This window comes from Apostichopus japonicus, chromosome 9 (genome assembly GCF_037975245.1).
Source record: "Apostichopus japonicus isolate 1M-3 chromosome 9, ASM3797524v1, whole genome shotgun sequence".
In the NCBI taxonomy this organism is placed as follows: Eukaryota; Metazoa; Echinodermata; class Holothuroidea; order Aspidochirotida; family Stichopodidae; genus Apostichopus; species Apostichopus japonicus.
In genome coordinates, this window is record NC_092569.1 from 20,766,668 (window position 1) to 20,786,752 (window position 20,085).

Sequence of the window (20,085 nt, forward strand, 5' to 3'; positions counted from 1 at the left end):
TTGATAAACAAAACACGTTTTCTTAAATCACGATCCCAAAAATCACAAATTTAAGACATGATAAAAATTAAAGAATTCAATTATAAAGAAATAGGTTTGTTTATTGATTATATATCATAGATTTTTAATATTGTGTCTCTGCGTATAATTCTGAACAAGTAGACTTCATATTGTATTCCAAACGACCTCAATATCCTTCGATCGATAGCATGGCTGTTTCCGTTTTCTTGTTCGCTTTTGTAGAATATTAACATTAATAATAATGCTGAACATGAATCACGTGATCGGTTGTGTGTTCCCTCAGACTTCGGTATCTGCGTAGCGACACGAGGGTTTTCAAAGTAACTTAGAACATTGATGAGCTTGACAAGGAATTACCTAGAAAAAATCTTAGTTTCTACTAAACATTGAGAAAAGAAGATGAGTGCAATTCAGTTTTCGTGTATCTTTCATTGCTTCCTTCTTGGTATTTGCATTTATTCTTCGATGGCGGGAAGCGTTGGTAAGAAGAGTAACGGAAAGTAGATCTAACATTTCATCTCATTACTAAGACGTTGTGAATTTAAAGAAAAAGCATGAATCAGCAAACTCGGATCAGTTATTATACTTGTAGCAAATATTTGTTATGCAACTGCATTGATGATGATCTTTAAACTAACGGTTCTTATGATTTCAGCATTTTTCAAGTGCACAAAACCACACTCAATTAAAGATGCCGTTATGCCTTGTGGTGGTAACTGTAGCAATCAAATGGAGCTAATACCGAGAACCGGTAAGTAACAGTTGCTATTAAGGTAATCTAAGAAGTTATAAATGTAGACAAGAAATACATGTATCGAAGTAAAATCTGATTTTTCTTTCACTGCAAAAAGAACAGTGATTTCATTTAAAGCTTTATTTACATATTATATTCAAGCGTATATGTCATATGCATAATAGTAATTTGAATGAACTGTTTGGTGAATATATAGAGAACCCCGGAATAACTGAATCTTAGTTAAACGCTTTGCTAATTCATGTAAAGTCATAGTGATGATATTTTTAAAACCATCCTCTCTAAATATAAACTCTATTTGGCATTCAACCCTCTGAGTACTGGCCCAAAGGGAAAGAAAGAAAAATCACCAAGACATCAAATAAATTTTTTTTTAGAAGGAAATGTATATATAGATATTTTCCCCTTAATTTTTTTATGGCAGCAGATGTTCAGTTATCTGTTTCTTTACCCAGACTCACTGATATAGAAGATAGAATACTAGATAGACGACAAAAAATTACTCACCAGTATTGTTGCGGGACGAACTTTTCTACAGCATGATCATAAAAAATATTGTAGTAGATGGAGGTCGGAGCAAATTAACTTTCATTCTTTTTTTCTTTCGTTACTGAAAATTACTGAAATGTTCCAAGTGTTCACAATTATTCATATTCAAGTAAGGAAGAAATAATTTTACACTCGATTACAGATTCGACATCATCCAAGTCGACTTTTCAGTCCTCAACAAAATCAATAACCACAACAGGTTGGAAGTTAGTTTTATAATACGCTGTGCAAATCTTATATATAAAAAGCGGTGCTCTGTTATCAGAGCTATGTATTTCAGGGATTTGTTGATGTTCTGCAGAATAGTTTCTATTGACTCTTCAATTTGACCAATGTTGAGTATTTTACAGCAATCTTAGTAATACATCATATCCAAGCTATTATCAATAGGATACAGCCGGTACTTTTATATAGCGAAAATAAATTAACATTTCACCATGTGTAAAGCATATATTCTTGTTAATATTGTAACGTGCTGGTACTGCTTGATAGTGCATCCGTTAGAAATGATTTATTCATCAGCTTCATTGGTAGAGTTTCCATTCAAAGAATGAAAGGGAAAAAACATCAAATTTATTCTGAAAATATCCGATTCACTGTAAGCATTTAGCTAGACGACAGAAAATAAATTTAGAATCAGTCTTTATTCACGAGTAATTGGCTATATTTAGTTTTTTCCTTTTTGTTCAACTATTCGAAGATCATTTTCTTAGAACTATGATTATTGTTAGATTGATCTATTCATTTGTATATAGGCCTTTAGCTTTGGTATCATGTTTCTGGAAAAATATCATTTACCATACCAAACTGTTTTAGTAGTTTTGTAATATCAGCATAGTCTCTTCTCGCTTATTGTTTTAAACTGTTATTTGACCAAACTTTTGTTTTATATAATTTCTTTATCCGACTGTGGAAAAAGCTAGTCAGAGGGGTTTGAACGGAAGGAATCTATACGTCAGTTTCCCCATCAGGACTCTCGAGTTACATCCTAACAATATAGAATCATTCTTAAGGTTTACTCTCAATATTTTATTGGTAAATAAATTCACCATTTATTTTAACGAGATACTATTTTCATATTCTTGACTGTTAGGACGAATGTCGACTGATAATTTCCTGCAATCTACGAGTTCACCGGTAACCACATCAGTAACTACAGAAGGTATGAATATTAAACTCACTTTTTATATATTATTGTGTGAACAAACTTTATTTACCTCCGTTTAGAATATATGTTAACGCATGGTAATAAGTCAAACGAAATGCCCGCTATGAGTTCTCGTTCCCGGGTTGTATATCGGGAGTATTGCATGCGAATACTAAATGTAAGTAATATATTAAGTTTAATTCTTCTAGGCAGAGTCACTGACATCAACTTGAGTTAATCTTTACGTCCTACATGAAATGTTTGAAGAATAATATTGACAACATTATTTGCTTTCGTATATCGCTATGTTAACCAAATGGTAATGAGTCAAACGAAATGCTCGAAATAGTTGTTTTTGTTTTTAGGTTGCATATCATTACTGCATGTATCGAAGACTGATTTTATCAAATTCATTAGTTATAATGACTATATTATTTTAAAACTACAATTGATGAATCCAAAATACAAGTATGATACACTATATTACTCATAACATATACCGTGGCGAAAATATCAACACAACGTAAAGTAAGAACGCAACAAGCTGATAAGTATTAAGAATATGTACTTTGCTATCGAAACATTCTACGGAAAATTTCTCGGCAAACATCAGAGAACCCGTTTTTTAAGAAAAGTGTCAACTTGACTTTTCACTTCCCTTCAGAGTGATGTATTTCTCCGTGAGATAAAACCTTACTATTCATTGTGGGAATAATGAAAAATAACAGTGACGCATATTTTTAAAATCCCGCTTATCAAAATTATGAGTGCATTCCTTGGATTTCTAGCAAAGCAGGCGGTGGACATTAAATGTGCATGGTAGACTTACGTGGACATACGTCTCTTAGTCTAGTGAAGCTTCACGAGACTATGCGCATGTATTGAGATGATAAATCGCATGAAATGTGAATCCCGATTATTTCATTGCCTGGTCCGGATAAACTTTTGGGGGATACCTCCTATTTTATATTGAAATATTATACCGATTGTTACCGATGGACTATATATATTGTAGGTAAAACCATCAAAGCAGTTGATTAAGTTTGAAATTGGAGTTCCTTGCAATTCTATTTGTATATTTGTATATATGTATTGTGTGTAATTGAAAGCGGAAGTCCTTGCTAATCTGTTTGAGTAACTTGTATATATGTATTGTATGTAAATGAAAGTGGAAGCTTTTGTTTATCTTCTATCATTATTTCGTGTCTAAATGCGATTGCATAATTATACAACTTATATAAAGAAGATTTTGTTTTAGTCGAGTTTCTATAACTCGTACCTCTTTTAAATGATTATAGATGTTTTTGTTTGACAATTAACATGATAGTTTATTCCTCAATCAAATATGTTTGTTTCTAGAAGACAGTCAAAACAATGGTATGTTTGATGAGACTTCTCCAGAGGTTCCTTCTATGATGTCAAACACAGGTAGGGTTTTCTTAAATTAAATTAAGTATGACTGTTTTAAACTCAACTAAAGTCTATAATAAAGAGTTATGCAATTACACTTCACAATTGGAAAGTTTGTAAAATATTTGTGTGTGAGTAAGAACTTAAGTGTACATTTCTTCCGAATGTTCGGGACAGGTATCTGCTACGTAACGAAAAAAGAAAGAAAATAAACTGTTAAATGTATTTTCCTTGTAACATATCGTACTAGAATTTGTAGGTATAGTTATTTCTAGTAAAAAATGGTGTTAAGCTTTAATTAATCTTGGAGAAATGATGGATAAAATCAATTCAGTCACGTATTAATTACTTAAACAAACAAAAAAGTTGTTTAAATTGATAGTAACATCAGACGCTTTGGTCACTTACATTGGAACATTGGCACAATTTATTAACAGTTGCAGTTTTGATAAACGTGTAAGGCTGTTGCAGTAGTGCCGAGACAGTTTCTCAGTATATTACAACTCGCTCATTCTTCTTTCAAAAAAAAAAGAGAGGAAATTTGTAGTTTCATTATAGAGCAATAGCAAATTAACATGTTGATTGATTTCGACAATGTTTATGATGTCGACCATTTTTATGATTACGACCGTGTTTAAGCTTTTCTACATCATACAAGTATTGATTGATTTGATTTTTTTTTTGCAGGAGTGTAGGAAATGTAATAGATTTGGCTACATTTACGTGTCAGCGTTTCACGGCGGTGCTGACAGTAACAAGTCAGTTATGAAACGTATATAACACTATGCATTATTCTTAACGTAGATCAGAATATTATTATTCTGAATATAAAACAAGATGGCAGAATCCAAATATTGACATTTTCTTAATATACAACATATGCAATGTGGTAATGGAATGCAACGAAAAGCAGAAAACTGTCATTTAAATATATAACAAAACAAAATCAAAAATCTCTTTTAAGATGAACAAAAAAAAACTTTTAATTTGAACGATTTGCAACATGTATTTGACTAACCGAATTGCTGTTTTGCAAACAAAAAATCTAAGCAGTTGTTGTCTACAAGAGATAATACAAAATTTTAATAGTGGGTATGAGAGGCACCTTCAATACATTGTTCCGTCGGGTATCCGTATATAGGTCACTCTAATTGAATGGATTTTTAATGTATTTTATATATATATATATATATATATATATATATATATATATATATATATATATATATATATATATATATATATATATATATATATATATATATACTGTTTTAGTAGTTTTATAATATCAGCATAGTCTCTTCTCGCTTATTGTATTAAACTGTTATTTTACCAAACTTTTGTTTTATATCAGTTCTTTAACCGACTGTGGAAAAAAGCTAGTCAGATAGGTTTAATCGGAAGGAATCGTCCGCTTCCCCATCAGGACCTTCAACTTACATCCTTACATTATGAAATGATACTTTACCATTGTTTTCTTGGTAAATAAATTCACCGTTTATTTTAAGATAATGCTAGTTATATATTCTTGACTGTTAGGACGAATGTCGACTGGCAACTTCCTGCAATCCACGAGTTCACCGATAACCACAGCAATAACGACAGAAGGTATGGCCATAGCTACACAATCTTACATTTCCTACTCGATAAACATTTATCGACATAAACATTTTTTTTTAATTTCAGACTATTGCATAATTTCTGTATTCATTGTTCTGCTTCGTTCTCCTCTGTTATGTAAGACTCAAATTAAGCAACTTTGCATAAGATAAGTTTAAAGAGCTATGAGAAAAATGTCCTGTAAAATAAACATATACAAAAGGAAAGTAAGTTCAATTGATAAGCATATATGGGATGAATTTTGGTGAATAATTCCTTAAACTCAGAACTGCAGAAATTAACTCTATTGTCGATAGCCTAAGTATATGGTACCATATTTTTTACTGATAAGAAGTATCGTCGTGATAAATCTTTAGTTGGATATCATGTGCGGTTGACGGAAGGGGACTGGAGAGAAAAGACACTTTTTTTGAGGCTAAGAGCTGTGTTTTACTTTAAGCTCATTTCTTATCCTCCTGTATAAACTCAGGTGGTAAGACTCAAATCCATTTTCACCGTTACTACTAGTATACGTGTACAACATCGCACTACCACAATATGTGAATGATCACAGTTGACACCGAAGGGAAACTTGCCTTAACATCCTGATGACATATGACATATGATATATTCCATTTTCAGTGGCGACCACTACGCAACCATGTCCTTTGAATCAAGTCTTTGCTGACTGTGTATGCCAGGGTACATGTGAAGACCCTCATGGGTGGTTTGGCTGCCATATAAACTGTACTGGAGGAAGAACATGCGTTTGTCCAGCCGGCTTTTTATTACTCGGACAGAATTGCATACCGGAGAGTGCTTGTGGGTGTTATCACGAAACGGGAGGAGTCATACCGGTATTGGTAAACTGTTATTAGTATATTTATCATGTGCGTTCCTTTACAATCATATCCGCCAAAACCAGTCTTCTTTGTCCCAACAAAGTAGCAGTTGTAGGGGTTTACAAAACACAGATAAAAGGAAAGTTTCTCCACTTGCCAATGTCACGTATTTTAATTTCATTGACGGAGACAGTGGTCATGTATTTAAAGTAGGTGATAGTAAACAAATGATGTCACCTTTGCTATTTATTTGCAATTGTCATGCAACAAGTAGCTGTTCGGGTAAATTTACTGAACAGATTTGAAATTCGTTAGTGATCAAGCTACGAATGTTATTAATTCACGAGTAATCACTCTACAATGGACGACACAAAATACCTCTTGATATTATGATAATTCATTCCCTCCTTCTGTTCTTAGATCTTAAAGTTGAATTTAAAACATAAAAAAGTGGATTTAATCAAGCGATATAATTAAGAATTCATGGTGAGACCCTTCTCATTCAATAATAAATCCAGCATATAATGATTTAAGCATATTGCTCCGCAGAGCCAATCAAATGTGAAGCCAAGAACGTTCTAAGTAATACTCTATCTACGCCCGGCCTGACTTAATCGAACACCTGTGCATATTTCTGGAAGGACTAAATGAAGGTCATATGAAAGACAATTCCTTAAAGTTATATATATAGCTATATTAACATTTATTCTCTTTTCTCTGTATTAAGAATGGCGGATCGTATGTGACCATGGCCTGCACGGAAACATGCTCATGTGAGAATAACGTTCTTGTATGCATAAACTATACATGCAGTGAACATGCGATGTGCCAAAACTATAATGGAAATATGTCGTGCGAATGCAACGTGAACTATATGGGAAATGGGACAGTATGTAAACGTGTACAGGATTGCCAAGATCTTTACGACAATGGCGTAATCAGTGAAGGTTTTCACTTGATATACCCGCTTACATGGCAAGGAGAACCTTTCGAAGCGTATTGCAAAGACGGATGGACTGTAAGAAGACTTTCATTTAGTTTGTCCATGCTAGTTGTCGTTTTATGTACGAGAAATAACATGTACCATACTACACATTGTACTTCTATACTACGCCCCTGAAATTTACTACGTGGGACTAATTAACCTACGTACTTCAACATTAAAGAACAGAGTGTTGAAGAACAAGTATTATTTTGTTTTTTTGTGCTAAACATAATTTAATTGAAGTGAAACTATATATTTTTAAGGAGCAGAAATAAACTTTGGTAATATGGCTGGGCTGCAAATATCCACTTAGATATATGAGGGGAGAGTGTCTTATCTGTTAATATATAGACCATTCATATATTCCATAAAAACATCACAGAAGTACTTTTCTTGACTAATCTGGTTTCAAGTGGACCGTGAATACTTCCTTAATGAGCCTCAACTAAATGATATAAACCTATTTTTGGCTGTTGCTGTTATTGTTTAGTTTTTTCAGCTCCGCGTCGATAACAAGGGTTTTTACGATAACTGGGATCGTTACAGATCTGGCTTATATAGACGCGGAACTATTTCACATTGGCTTGGAAACGACCGATTAGCCAACTTAACTGCTCAACGGAACTACACAATGAGAATGGAATTTAAAAAACGGAGTAATAACATTACCCACTATCTTCAGTATGATCTCTTTCGAATTGGTTCAGAAGTCAACAACTATGCACTAGAAGAGCTCGGCAGTTATACAGGCAGCTTGGGTGAGAAAACATGTTTATCGTAGCCTATAATGCAATGCACAGTTTATGCCATGAACGATATTTGTAAACCTACATGATAGAGTGTGGAACCTGGTTTATTGTGGTAACTGATCGACTGGCACTTTCGATATTTAAGGAGCATTAGCATCACTTATAACAAAACCGTCATTTTTCTCAAAATTTTTCAAAATCTTCATCGTCATCATTGTCGCCATCGTTATCTTCGTCATCTTCGTTGTCGTCTTCGTCTTCAATTTTCATGTCATCTTCATTGTCATCCCCATCGTCACAGTAGACGATGATGAGAGTTGTTTTAGTTTCGATTTTTCTTGAGAAAAAAAGTAAATTTAGAAGAAAGATGTATTTTTTGGCTGGTTACGTTTTCCTTCTCATTGTACACAGAATATGACTACATGGGATATCATCGTGGTAGTGAGTTTTCAACATATGACTCTGACAACGATAACGATACATCACGAGATTGCGTGAAAGATCATCATCTCGGTGGCTGGTGGTACAATGGGTATAATGATGAATTGACATGTACTACAGCGAATTTCAATGGAAATTTTGGCTATGGCTGGGATTATGGAGTGTGCATTTACGACAGAGAACGAATGATTTCTGACTGCGATATTGCTACAACTGAAATGAAAATCAAACCTCTCTAAATTATACGTCCATCAATACGTGTACACGTATTGAATCACGTGATTTGTTGATTGAGGCAATTCTTCGTTGCAAAAGGTGACAAATAGGTCACGAAACATTTAAACCAACCAGCATTAAGCCACTGCCCGAATCTATGAATAAGTTATTAAGCCCCAAAAAAGTTTCAGGACTTTGCAAATCAAATTAAATGTAGTAATAAATGTGACAAAAACATGATATTATATATCTGCTCTCAACAATACACATCGTGCTTCATACTTCTTTATCATTATAATCATCCTCTAGGTCTTCATGTCTGTATAAGTTAGCTTTGACACTAAATATCCATTATGTATACACTACTCAACGTCGAGGCAGTTAGTCTATGGACAGAATAAACACGAACGGAACAGTTTAACCAGAGGGATTTACTAAGGATGTCATACATGGTATTAATATCACCTAACGGCTTATGCAGTGTAATGGATATAAGAGTACATGCTGAGGGTGAATATAGAATCACGCCATACGTCATCAATAAATAATAAAGTTATTTAGTATGTTATAGTGTAGTATCAGCATTTCAGATATTTATCCCAACTTGCTCTCACCTTCAAGTGCTCTCTATTCTCTGTTCAAATTGGTATAATGGCTCAACTTTGTTGCTTGCAATGTCAACTGATTGGTTGATCAACACATTAGTAATAATAAAATTCATAATTAACCGTTTAGAATGATCACTTAGTCAATGAGTGGCTAAATCATGAACACACAATTGAAATATCTATTTCAAGTTTGGTGTTGTAGAAAAAAGAGAAGCCAGGGATATAGTTTTCTAAAAACGCATCGCTTCTACACAATTTAGTGTAGACTACAAGCTAAGCTAATTCAGGAACGATGACATCACTGATAATATTCCCCATATCAATTTGTCCATACAATATCACGTACATGATTAATAACACAACCTTGCCTTTACACCGTATCAAAGGGTTAATCTTTAGTCTATAGAAATGGCTCAAAATGTGTCTAACTTTCTTCTGAAAACTTCTAAACATTTCTTCTGACGAAGTTCCCTGACGCATTACACGGGAGTTGGCTTCAACGACCTTATAGCGCGCAATTCGCACTTTTTTTTCAATTATCTTTGAATTTCCTCTTGATATATAGACATTTATTGCATAGCATTTGATATCATGTATATTATTACTTAAGAAAACGTTGTGGTCTTTAATTGTTTTATTGGTTAAAGATAAATGGCGAAAACATGGTGAATATCTGTAATTAGAGAGTGTTGGAACTTCCACATGTCTCAAAAATGTATCTAATTTAAATTACACTGGTCAAGGTATGGTATGATTATTAATGAAGGTTTTCATACGGTGGTACCGCTATCCTGTGTTTTGTAATTGCAGCCTAGTACTAATGTAGCCTTCGGAATAAAAAATATCAAACACAATAGGACTATTTTGAATATGCCAGTTTTACATATTCACTTATTTCAAAGAAAATCAAAGATATCGGTTAAGCTTACATTGTGTGTATCTAAATAGAGTGTGAGAGAGAAATTTGTTTTGGAACAACTTAGGCTTCACGTCTCCACGGTAGGTTGAAGGTACGTTAATAGTGAAGTAGTTTATATGTTAAGCAAATAAAACACATATAAAAATATGTTATTGGAATTTCTAATACAACTTTATTCTATGTATGTATGAACACTGCGATTACACATTTAAATTGAACATTTGAGATGATTTTGATGTTGTAAATATTAACCTCTTTTCTCATATTTGTAACGATCGTAACGATTCCGTGGTGTTGTGGTTCCTTGGTATTGAATATTTACAAAACTGTTTCACGTAAAATGTAACTGCAGAAATGAATATTGACTCTCGAATTGATGCGTCTGTGCGATATAATAAATATATTGAAGACTCTTGCAAACTTTCCCTATTGTTTGGATATTCTTTTTGTACAGTTTGGTCACTTTAATTCTTTCGTCTATAAGCAACTACCTGTGTGAAACATTGTCAAATTGTTTGTACTATCACTGGAACATTTACTTTAAATTCAGCAAGGTGAAATCATTACCGGTGTCTAAAAGTATGAGTGAACAATCAGCACTTCGAACAACAAATTTTACAAAATATATCACTTACATGCAGAGTTTAAAAAAAATGTTTTGCAACTTCATGGAAACTTAACCGCAAATTTCCTGATGAAATCTGTTTTCCAAAGATAAAATACTTTTCAGTCAAATCGACAAGATTCACGTTTTATTTAGTCAGTACTGATGGCATATATACAATTGTCTTTATATACCTGCCAATGACACAGGTGACTGTTGTAATATGCAAAATCTTATTAAATATGGAATGATAAAACAATAGCTTATGTGACCACTATATGAAGTACTGAAAGACTAGCAGAAAAAAAAAATATGGACTGAAACTGAAACAGTGAAACTAGAAGCTATTCACATAAATGGTATGAAACTCAAAATACTAGTGATATGCACTAGCAGAAGAAGCAGTCAGACTGATGATCACCAATGACAAAATGACAACACGTCAAATGATAGACACAGGCTCATAAAGATATTTTTGTCCAGAGTTAACCCTCCTCAATACATGGCAACTCTTTATAGAGACTGGCTAGAGTTACAAACAGGAACACTACTTTAAGAATGCTAACATTTGGCGACGTTATTGATGAAATTCGACTTGGATTGGGATAGCTGTAAGCTTTTATTCACTTTAAACAATTTGTCATTTACAGCAATTCTAACAGGCAAGTTCCAAAAAGATGTTAAGTAAGATGTATCTCTTTGGGATAAATGGCATTTGTTTAGATCCTATCTGACAGAAACGATAAAAACAAGTTTTTTTTTAATAGAGGACTGTGACCAATATATAAGCTTTGTCAAAGCTTTGATCAATATTTCAAGCCCTTCCGCTTTCTTTCATAACAGAAGCTATATCATTCATTAACCTTGTTCAATTGCCTAATACATTATTTGTGATGGTTGTTTTGACATATGTCAACATGCTACTGATTTCAATATACTAAAAGCCCCAGATTTTGCTTTTAAACAGGTTAAATCATAAATAGTTAAATAGTCAGCAGCAGCAGTAAGATCACATCAGATACCGATCGCCTATTAAACTGAACAGCAAAATATTTTCTGTTTAGTCGCAGTGGAAAATCGACAATTTTCACTTACGAGAGAAGAAACTGATATTGTTCACAACGGTGTCGAATCAATAATAATATAAATGTTTTTACTTCGATATTTAAATGATCATGATTGAGATCTAATGGGAAATTAATTATCACAACATCAATAAGCATGTTTATAGGCGTAAGAACAGGTGCTGAGCCAATGATGCTGAGGAGTTTTGACAAAAGTTAAAATATATGAAATAATTTAGAAGCTAATTACTCATCCATTAACGAGACAATGTAACATGCACGTTCGTATCTTCAGGTTAACTAAAGATGAGAATTCGTAATGGTAGCAAAGCCTTTCAATAGTAAATTTAATATATTTGACACATTAAAATGTTTCCGCCTCTTATCAACACAACAGCCGATTAAAACAGAGATTAGAGTAAATACAGTGTATATGTTAAAGTAATTTACCACAGTTAAAAGTGGATCGTGGTGATAAATCTGATAAATCGGTGGCATGTGCTGTTAGCATTACAGTAAGAACTGAGGATATGTGTAATCGCAGCAAATGCATCAAACTGGATTTGTTGCGACCACACATATCCTTAGTTCTTACTGTAATCCTTATTGCACACGCAATACTGGTTTATAGCACGATCCAGTTTGTATTGTAGTACAAATATTTAAGATTAATAATAGTTACTGTGCAGTGGCGTAGGAAGGTACTTTTGAGTGGGGGGCTGAAGACTGATGGCCGGCCTGGGGGAAGGGTCTAAGGGGAGGGGGTGTGCCCCTCCCCTTTGGAATTTGTTTGCATTTCCAGGTGGCCTCAGATGCAATTTGGTGCAATATAGCACACTTCAACTCCCACTCCATGTGATGAGTTATAAATTGAAAACAATTGTGTATTTACTGCACGGTGCCCTTTAAATGACACTCATATTAATTTAGTAAGGGTATAAAAAAATGAACGTGAAATTGACCAGTAAGCTTGCTTCAGAAGTCAATAAACACAAGTTAATATTTAACCAACCATGAAGTGAATAGCGGAATATTTGATTATGTAGATCATAGTCGATAATTGTCGATAGCTGCACATCTAATCGACAAAAGTATGATAAGAATGAAGTAATATCTAACCTAATTTCCATATTATAAAATATTACTTTACAACATCAACTTAAAACTTGCCTTGGATATCTGATTGTTTATTAAGAATTAGTACAGACTTTTTATCTTCTTGTTATATCGCGTTTTAAGCTACCTGATGATGTATGTGGTGTAAGCCTTGTTCGCCGCAAACTCATTAAATCTTGTTTTCGTAACACAATTTCTTCTTTAAACCAGATCACATTCGATCAATGTTCATGAATGAAAAAAACAAGAAACTAATCTTGAAGTACGTATGGGCCTAAACTGACATATAACCGAATTTGTTTACTAGTGTTCTAGTTTGACAGAGGTACGGATAACCTTTGTAGCAGTGCACTAGATTATTTACTGCCATAATGAAAATTGCAAACACGCAAACCTATTTCTGTATTACTTATAGCATAGCGACTTTCCTTCTATAACAAAGCATTGCCAGAAATTCACGAACATGGCAAACTTTCCCAATCGGAATCTTGCAATAACTGCTGTCTTACTTTATGCTAATATCATCCACATTTCGCTTGCTATGGGTAGGTTTGATTATTTTTATTTTCTTTTATATATCTGTTTTATAATGTAAAATGCGTATCAACTAAGATGTTCCATTAACTTGAAGCTAACTTGTCTGCTCATATTACTTGTACTTATTTACTATGATTTTTAAGTTTTTCTTTCTCAAACAACTTTCGTATGAAAGTTGTAAGACATAAGTACACTTGCAGATAAATACACTCAATTGAATATTGCGTTGCTTGTTATCTGGAATTACATCTCGCCCAATATGTTGCTGCCAGCGAGCACGGGCTACTGGCCTAACCACAGTGATGATGACAGCTAATATATCTGATATAAAATTATTCTAGACCAACCTTACGATGTACTGTTGTGATTGAAATGTAACGAGCTTCTCTGACAACTGATTCACACAGAGATTAAAGTAATTACTTTAAATTTTCAAGTTTTTTACCAGTTTTTTTTTTACCAAAAATGCATCAAACTGGATTTGTCGGGATTAAAAATATCCTTAGTACTTACTGTAATCCTAATAGCACATGCTACCGATTTATAGCAACATCCGGTTTTTACTGTGGTACAAAATTTGAAGATTTATAGTAGAAACTGTGTTCTTTGTGTATATGAGCGTCTCTGAGTTATTAAGCAGTTTTGGTGATGAGAGGTGATAAAGATTAGTGTATAGATAGTCTTTGTTTTCATTTTTTATTCTCTTATTTCGTGCCTTTGTTCTTTAAAACAAACAGGCATATGCGAGTTCGAGAACTACATGAAAGGTCTCTCCCATCGGAATCCCCAATTAAGTGGTAACTTTATTTTATGTTTTACACATTCTTAGCTGCTATTTATTCAAATTGGTTTAGCTGGGTTTTTGGTATGAGGCTTATCTGTTATCCGTTATGTTTCTTCCGTGTGAGAGATACTGTTGTTCAAAAGTTACAATAGGATATTGTCATTTTTTCATTTGTGGTGTCATTGCTCTTCTAATTTTCCTTTTTTTCAAGGTGTCAATGTAAAGTGTGACATCACATCTTGACAATGAAACCAATTACCTCGTGAACTCTTATTAATAACTTCAATGTTTTAAATTCTATAATTTTTTCATAACCTATCCATATTACATGGATAAAAATGTTAATAAACTACCAGTAAAGAAAGGATATAGTATGACAGTTCAAACCATAGGTAGATGATACATATCTATAGACTTGTCCCAGTCGTGTTTGTAAAAGTAACATTTAAACTCTGATAGCTCCCAAGCGAGATGCGAGCTAGTTGGAAGAGTTGCTTCTCATTAATATTTCTGTCAGTATAAATGATGATTGTTGTATTTTCTTCTCTTTGTGTTATGAAAAATATGTAAACAAGAATAATACAATTATATAAATGTTTTAATCTCAGTAAAAACACAAACTCTTAACTATTTGAATAATAACAGCGGCTATCTGTACCCGTTCCACATCAGTGAACCCGTTTTCCGAAAAAAAATGTCAACTTGACTTTTCACTTCCCTTCAAAGTGATGTATTTCTAAGTCCTTGTTAATCTGTTTGAGTAATTTGTATACATGTTTTGTATACTAAATGAAAACGGAAGTCCTTGCAATTCTATTTGAGTAAATTTTATGTAAATGAAATTGGAGTCTTCGTTTATCTTCTATCACTATTTCGTGTCTAAACGCGATTGTATAATACAACATGTATTACGAAGATGATTTTTGAGTCAAATTTCTATAACTCGTACCTTATATAAATGGTTATACATGTTTTTGTTTGAAAATTAACATTATAGTTTATTCTTCAATCAAATATGTTTGTTTTTAGAAGACAGTCAAAACAACGGTATGTTTGATGAGACTTCTCCAGAGGTTTCTTCTATGATGTCAAACACAGGTAGGTTCCTCTTAAATTAAATTAAGTAAGAGTATTTTAACCTCAACTGAAGTCTATTATAAAGATTTGTGCGTTTATACTTTACAAAAGGAAAGTTTGTAATATCTTTTTGTGTGAGTAAAAACTTAAGTATACATATCTTCCGAATGTTCTGGACAGGTATCTGCTACGTAACGAACAAAAAATCAACTATCTGTTAAATTTATTCTCCTTCTAATATATTGTACTGGAATTTGCAGGTATAGTAATTTCTAATAAAAAATGGTGCTAAGCTATAATTAATCTAAGAGAAATGAGAAATGAAAATCAATTCAGTCACATATTAATTACATAAAGGAAAAAAATGTGTTCAAATTGATAGTATCATCTGACGCTGTGGTCACTTACATTGGAACATTGACGTAATTTATTGACAGATGTTAGTTGTGATAAACGTGAAATGCAGTTGCAGTAGTGCTGAGACAGTTTCTCAATAAATTATATAAAGAAAAGGAAATTTGTAGTTTCATCATAAAGCAATAACAAATTAACATTTTGATTGATTTTGACAATGTTTATGATGACGACCGTGCTTATGATGACGACCGTGTTTAAACTTGTCTACATCGTACAAGTATTGATTGATTTGATTATTGCAGGAGTGTATGAAATGCAATAGATTTGGTTACATTTACGTGTCAGCGTTTCAAGGCGGTGCTGGCAGTGACAAGTCAGCTATGAAACGTATATAACACTATGCATTATTGTTAATGTCGATCAGAATCCTATTATTCTGAATTTAAAACAAGACGGCAGAAGCCAAATATTGACATTTTCTTAATTCACAACAAAGTGGAATGCTATGAAAGCAGAAAACTCTCATTTGAATACATTACAAACAAAATCAAAAATTTATTTTAAGATGAACAAAAAGTCAAACATTTAATGTGACCGATTTGCAACATATATTTCACAAACCGAAATGCCGCTTTGCAAACAAAACAATCTCATTATTTGTTGTCTACAAAAGATAATACAAAGTGTCAATAGTGTGTATGAGAGGCAATTATAAAGCGTTGTTCCGTTTCGGTATCCGTATATAAGTCACTCTAATTTAATGGATTTTGTAGCAAAATCACTTAGTTCATATACACAACAGTTTTTCAGTAGTATTTTGGTGAGCTTAATAGAAGAATCAGAACAAATGTATACAATTTTGGACACCTAGATTTAGTCCTACAGCATTTATGGACAAATATAAGCTAGCCAAGCCCATATGAATGGACCTATTAAGGAATCGGATAGAAAACTAAAAATTACTCACCAGCATTGCTGCGGGACGAGCTATTCTACATTATGTCCATATAAAACATTGTAGTAGATGGAGGTCGGAGCAAATGAACTATTCCTTTCGTTACTAAAAATTACTATAGATAATTTTACACTCGATTACAGATTCGACATCACCCAAGTCGACTTTACAGTCCTCAACGAAATCAATAACCACAACAGGTTGGTATTTAGTTTTATAATACGCTGTGCAAATCACATATACCAAAGGCGGTGCTGTGTTATCAGAGCTATGTATTTTTGGGATTTTATGTTGTTCTGTTCCTGACAATCGTTACAGAACAGTTTCTTTTGACTCTTCAATTTGAGCATTGTTTAGTATTTTAAGGCAATCTGAGTAATACATTGATCCAAGCTATCCCTATAGTAGGATACAGCCGTTACTTTATATAGCGTAAATAAATTAACATTTTACAATTTGTAAAGCATATATATGTGTTAATGTTGTAACATGCTGATACTACTTGAAAGTGCATCCGTTAGAAATGCTATATTTATCAGCTTCATTGGTAGAGTTTCTATTCAAAGAATGAAAGGAAAAAGTTCAAATTCATTCTGAAATATCCGATTTACTGTTAGCATGTAGCTATACGAGAGACATTACATTTAGAATCAGTCTTTATTCACGAGTTACTGGCTTTACTAAGAATTTTCCTTTTTGTTCAACTATTCGAAGACCATTTTCTTAGTACTATGATTATAGTTAGATTGACCTATGTATTGGTATATAGGGCTTTAGCTTTGGTATCATGTGTCTGGAAAAAGGTCATTTAATATACCAAACAGTTTTTATTAGTTTTATAATATCGGCATTGTCTCTTTTCGCCATTGTATTAAACTGTTATTTTACCAAACTCTTGTTTTATATAAATTCTTTAACCGACTGTGGAAAATTCTAGTCAGAGGGGTTTAATCGGAAGGAATGTATACGTCCGTTTCCGCATCAGGACTCTCAAGTTACATCCTAACAATATAAAATCATACCTTACCATTTACTCTTAAAGCCTTTTAATATGTTCTTGGTAAATAAATTCACCGTTCATTTTAACATAATGCTCTCTTTATATTCTTGACTGTTAGGACGAATGTCGACTGAGAATTTCCTGCATTCCACGAGTTCACCGGTAACCACAGCAATAACTACAGAAGGTATGGCCAAAGTTGCACACATCTTACATTTCCTACATGGATAAAAATTAATCGACATACAAATTTATTTCATTTCACACTATTGTATATTTCTGTATTCATTGTTCTGCTTCGTTCTCCTCAGTTATGTATGACTAAAATTAATCAACTTTGCATAACATACGTTTACAGAGCTATAAAAAAATGTCTTGTACAATAGAGCACATACAATAGAAAAGTAAGTTTAATTGATAAGCATAAATGGACTGAATTTTGGTGAATATTACCTTAAATTCAGAACTGCAGAAATTAACTCTATTGTCGTTAGTATATGGCACCACTTTTTTTTTAGTAATAAGAAGTATCGTCGTGATAAATCTCGAGTTGGATATGATGTGCGGTTGACGGAAGGGCCAAATTCTGTGTTTTATTTTAAGCTCATTTCTTATCCTCCTGTATAAACTCAGGAGGTGAGACTTAAATCCATTTTCACCGTTACTACTAGTATACGTGTACAACATAACACTACCACAATATGTGAACGATTGAAGCAGTTGACACCAAAGGGAAACTTGCCTTAACATCCTGATGACATATGACATATTCCATTTTCAGTGGCGACCACTACGCAACCATGCCCTTTGAATCAAGTCTTTGCTGACTGTGTATGCCAAGGTACATGTGAAGACCCTCATGGGTGGTTTGGCTGCCATATAAACTGTACTGGAGGAAGAACATGCGTTTGTCCAGCTGGCTTTTCATTACTCGGACAGAATTGCATACCGGAGAGTGCTTGTGGGTGTTATCACGACACGGGAGGAGTCATACCGGTATTCTTAAACTGTTATTAGTATATTTTTCATGTGCGTTCCTTAACAATCGTATCCGCCAAAACCAGTCTGCTCTATCCCAACAAAGTATCAGTTGTAGAGTTTTACAAAACACAGATAAAAGGAAAGTTTCTTCAGTTGCCAATGTCACATATTTGAAATTCATTGACGGCTACAGTGGACGACACAAAATACCTGTTGATCTTATGATGATTCATTTTCTCCTTCTGTTCTTAGATCTTGAAGTTGAATTAAAAACATAAAAAGTAGGTTGAGTCAAGCGATATTATTAATGGCTGTTTATGTGCAATAAAACAAACCATGGTGAGACCCTTCTTATTCAATAATCATTCCAAGTTTGACGAAAGTGTGTGCAAGGGAGACTATGCGATGACGGGATCATTTTAGCGTACTGTTTTGTGGAACACACCTCCAATAAAAAAAAAACTATAACAAGCATATTGCTCCCCAGAGCCAATCAAAAGTGAAGCGAAGACATTTCCAAGTAGTACTCCGTCCACGCCCGGCCTGACTTAATCGAACACCTGTGCCCTCAAATATGTATGGACGGACTAAATAAAGGTCATATGAAAACAATTCCTTAAAGTTGAATTTTTTTCCTTGAGAACAGACTAGAACACTATTCCAGAGATGTAATATACGTAATATCATCAGAGTGGCAACACTATATTCATATTTATTCACTTTTTCTCTGTATTAAGAATGGCGGATCGTACGTGACCATGGACTGCACGGAAACATGCTCATGTGAGAATGACGTTCTTGTGTGCATAAACTATACATGCAGTGAACATGCGACGTGCCAGAACCACGATGGCAATATGTCGTGCGATTGCAACGTGAACTATATGGGAAATGGGACAGTATGTAAACGTGTACAGGATTGCCAAGATCTTTACGACAATGGCGTAATCAGTGAAGGTTTTCACTTGATATATCCGCTTGCATGGCCAGGGGAACCTTTTGAAGCTTATTGCAAAGACGGATGGACTGTAAGAAGTCTTTCTTTTGAGTTTATGTCCATGATAGTTGTCGTTTTATGTACGAGAAATAACATGTACCATACTACACATTGTACTTCTATACTCCGCCCCTGAAATTTACTACGCAGGACTACGTAACCTACCTACTTCAACGTTAAAGAACAGAGTGTTGAAGAACAAGTATTATTTTGTGATTTTGTGCTAAACATAATATAAACGAAGTGAAACTATATATTTCAAAGGAGCAGAAAAAACGTTGATAATATGGCTGGGCTGCAAATATCCACCTAGAAATGTGAGGGGATAGTGTCTTTTTCTGTTAATATATAGACCATTTATATATTCCATAAA

The 20,085-nt window shown here is 33.5% G+C and overlaps 1 protein-coding gene across 2 annotated transcripts; it reads left to right on the plus strand.

The window, feature by feature from the left end:
* Positions 1 to 381: 381 nt before the first annotated feature.
* On the plus strand, positions 382 to 9,027 carry LOC139973085 (uncharacterized). Of its 2 annotated transcripts, none has more exons than XM_071979483.1 (10): positions 382 to 502; positions 677 to 772; positions 1,467 to 1,523; positions 2,418 to 2,486; positions 3,831 to 3,899; positions 5,421 to 5,489; positions 6,123 to 6,337; positions 7,050 to 7,340; positions 7,798 to 8,065; positions 8,468 to 9,027. In XM_071979483.1, the coding sequence occupies exons 1-10, from the start codon at positions 421 to 423 to the stop codon at positions 8,734 to 8,736; spliced, it is 1,485 nt and encodes a 494-aa protein (XP_071835584.1). In that variant the 5' UTR covers positions 382 to 420; the 3' UTR covers positions 8,737 to 9,027. The 2 variants fall into 2 exon arrangements, with proteins under 2 accessions (XP_071835584.1, XP_071835585.1); XM_071979484.1 differs by having other exon boundaries at positions 3,834 to 3,899.
* The last annotated feature ends 11,058 nt before the right edge of the window (positions 9,028 to 20,085 follow it).

Bases quoted from the DNA above. Each gene is read 5' to 3' on its own strand.
- LOC139973085 (XM_071979483.1), top strand. From the start codon at position 421: ATGAGTGCAATTCAGTTTTCGTGTATCTTTCATTGCTTCCTTCTTGGT. The intron at 6,338-7,049 runs GTATTGGTAAAC...CTCTGTATTAAG, and splicing joins AAACGGGAGGAGTCATACCG to AATGGCGGATCGTATGTGAC. The intron at 7,341-7,797 runs GTAAGAAGACTT...GTTATTGTTTAG, and splicing joins ATTGCAAAGACGGATGGACT to TTTTTTCAGCTCCGCGTCGA.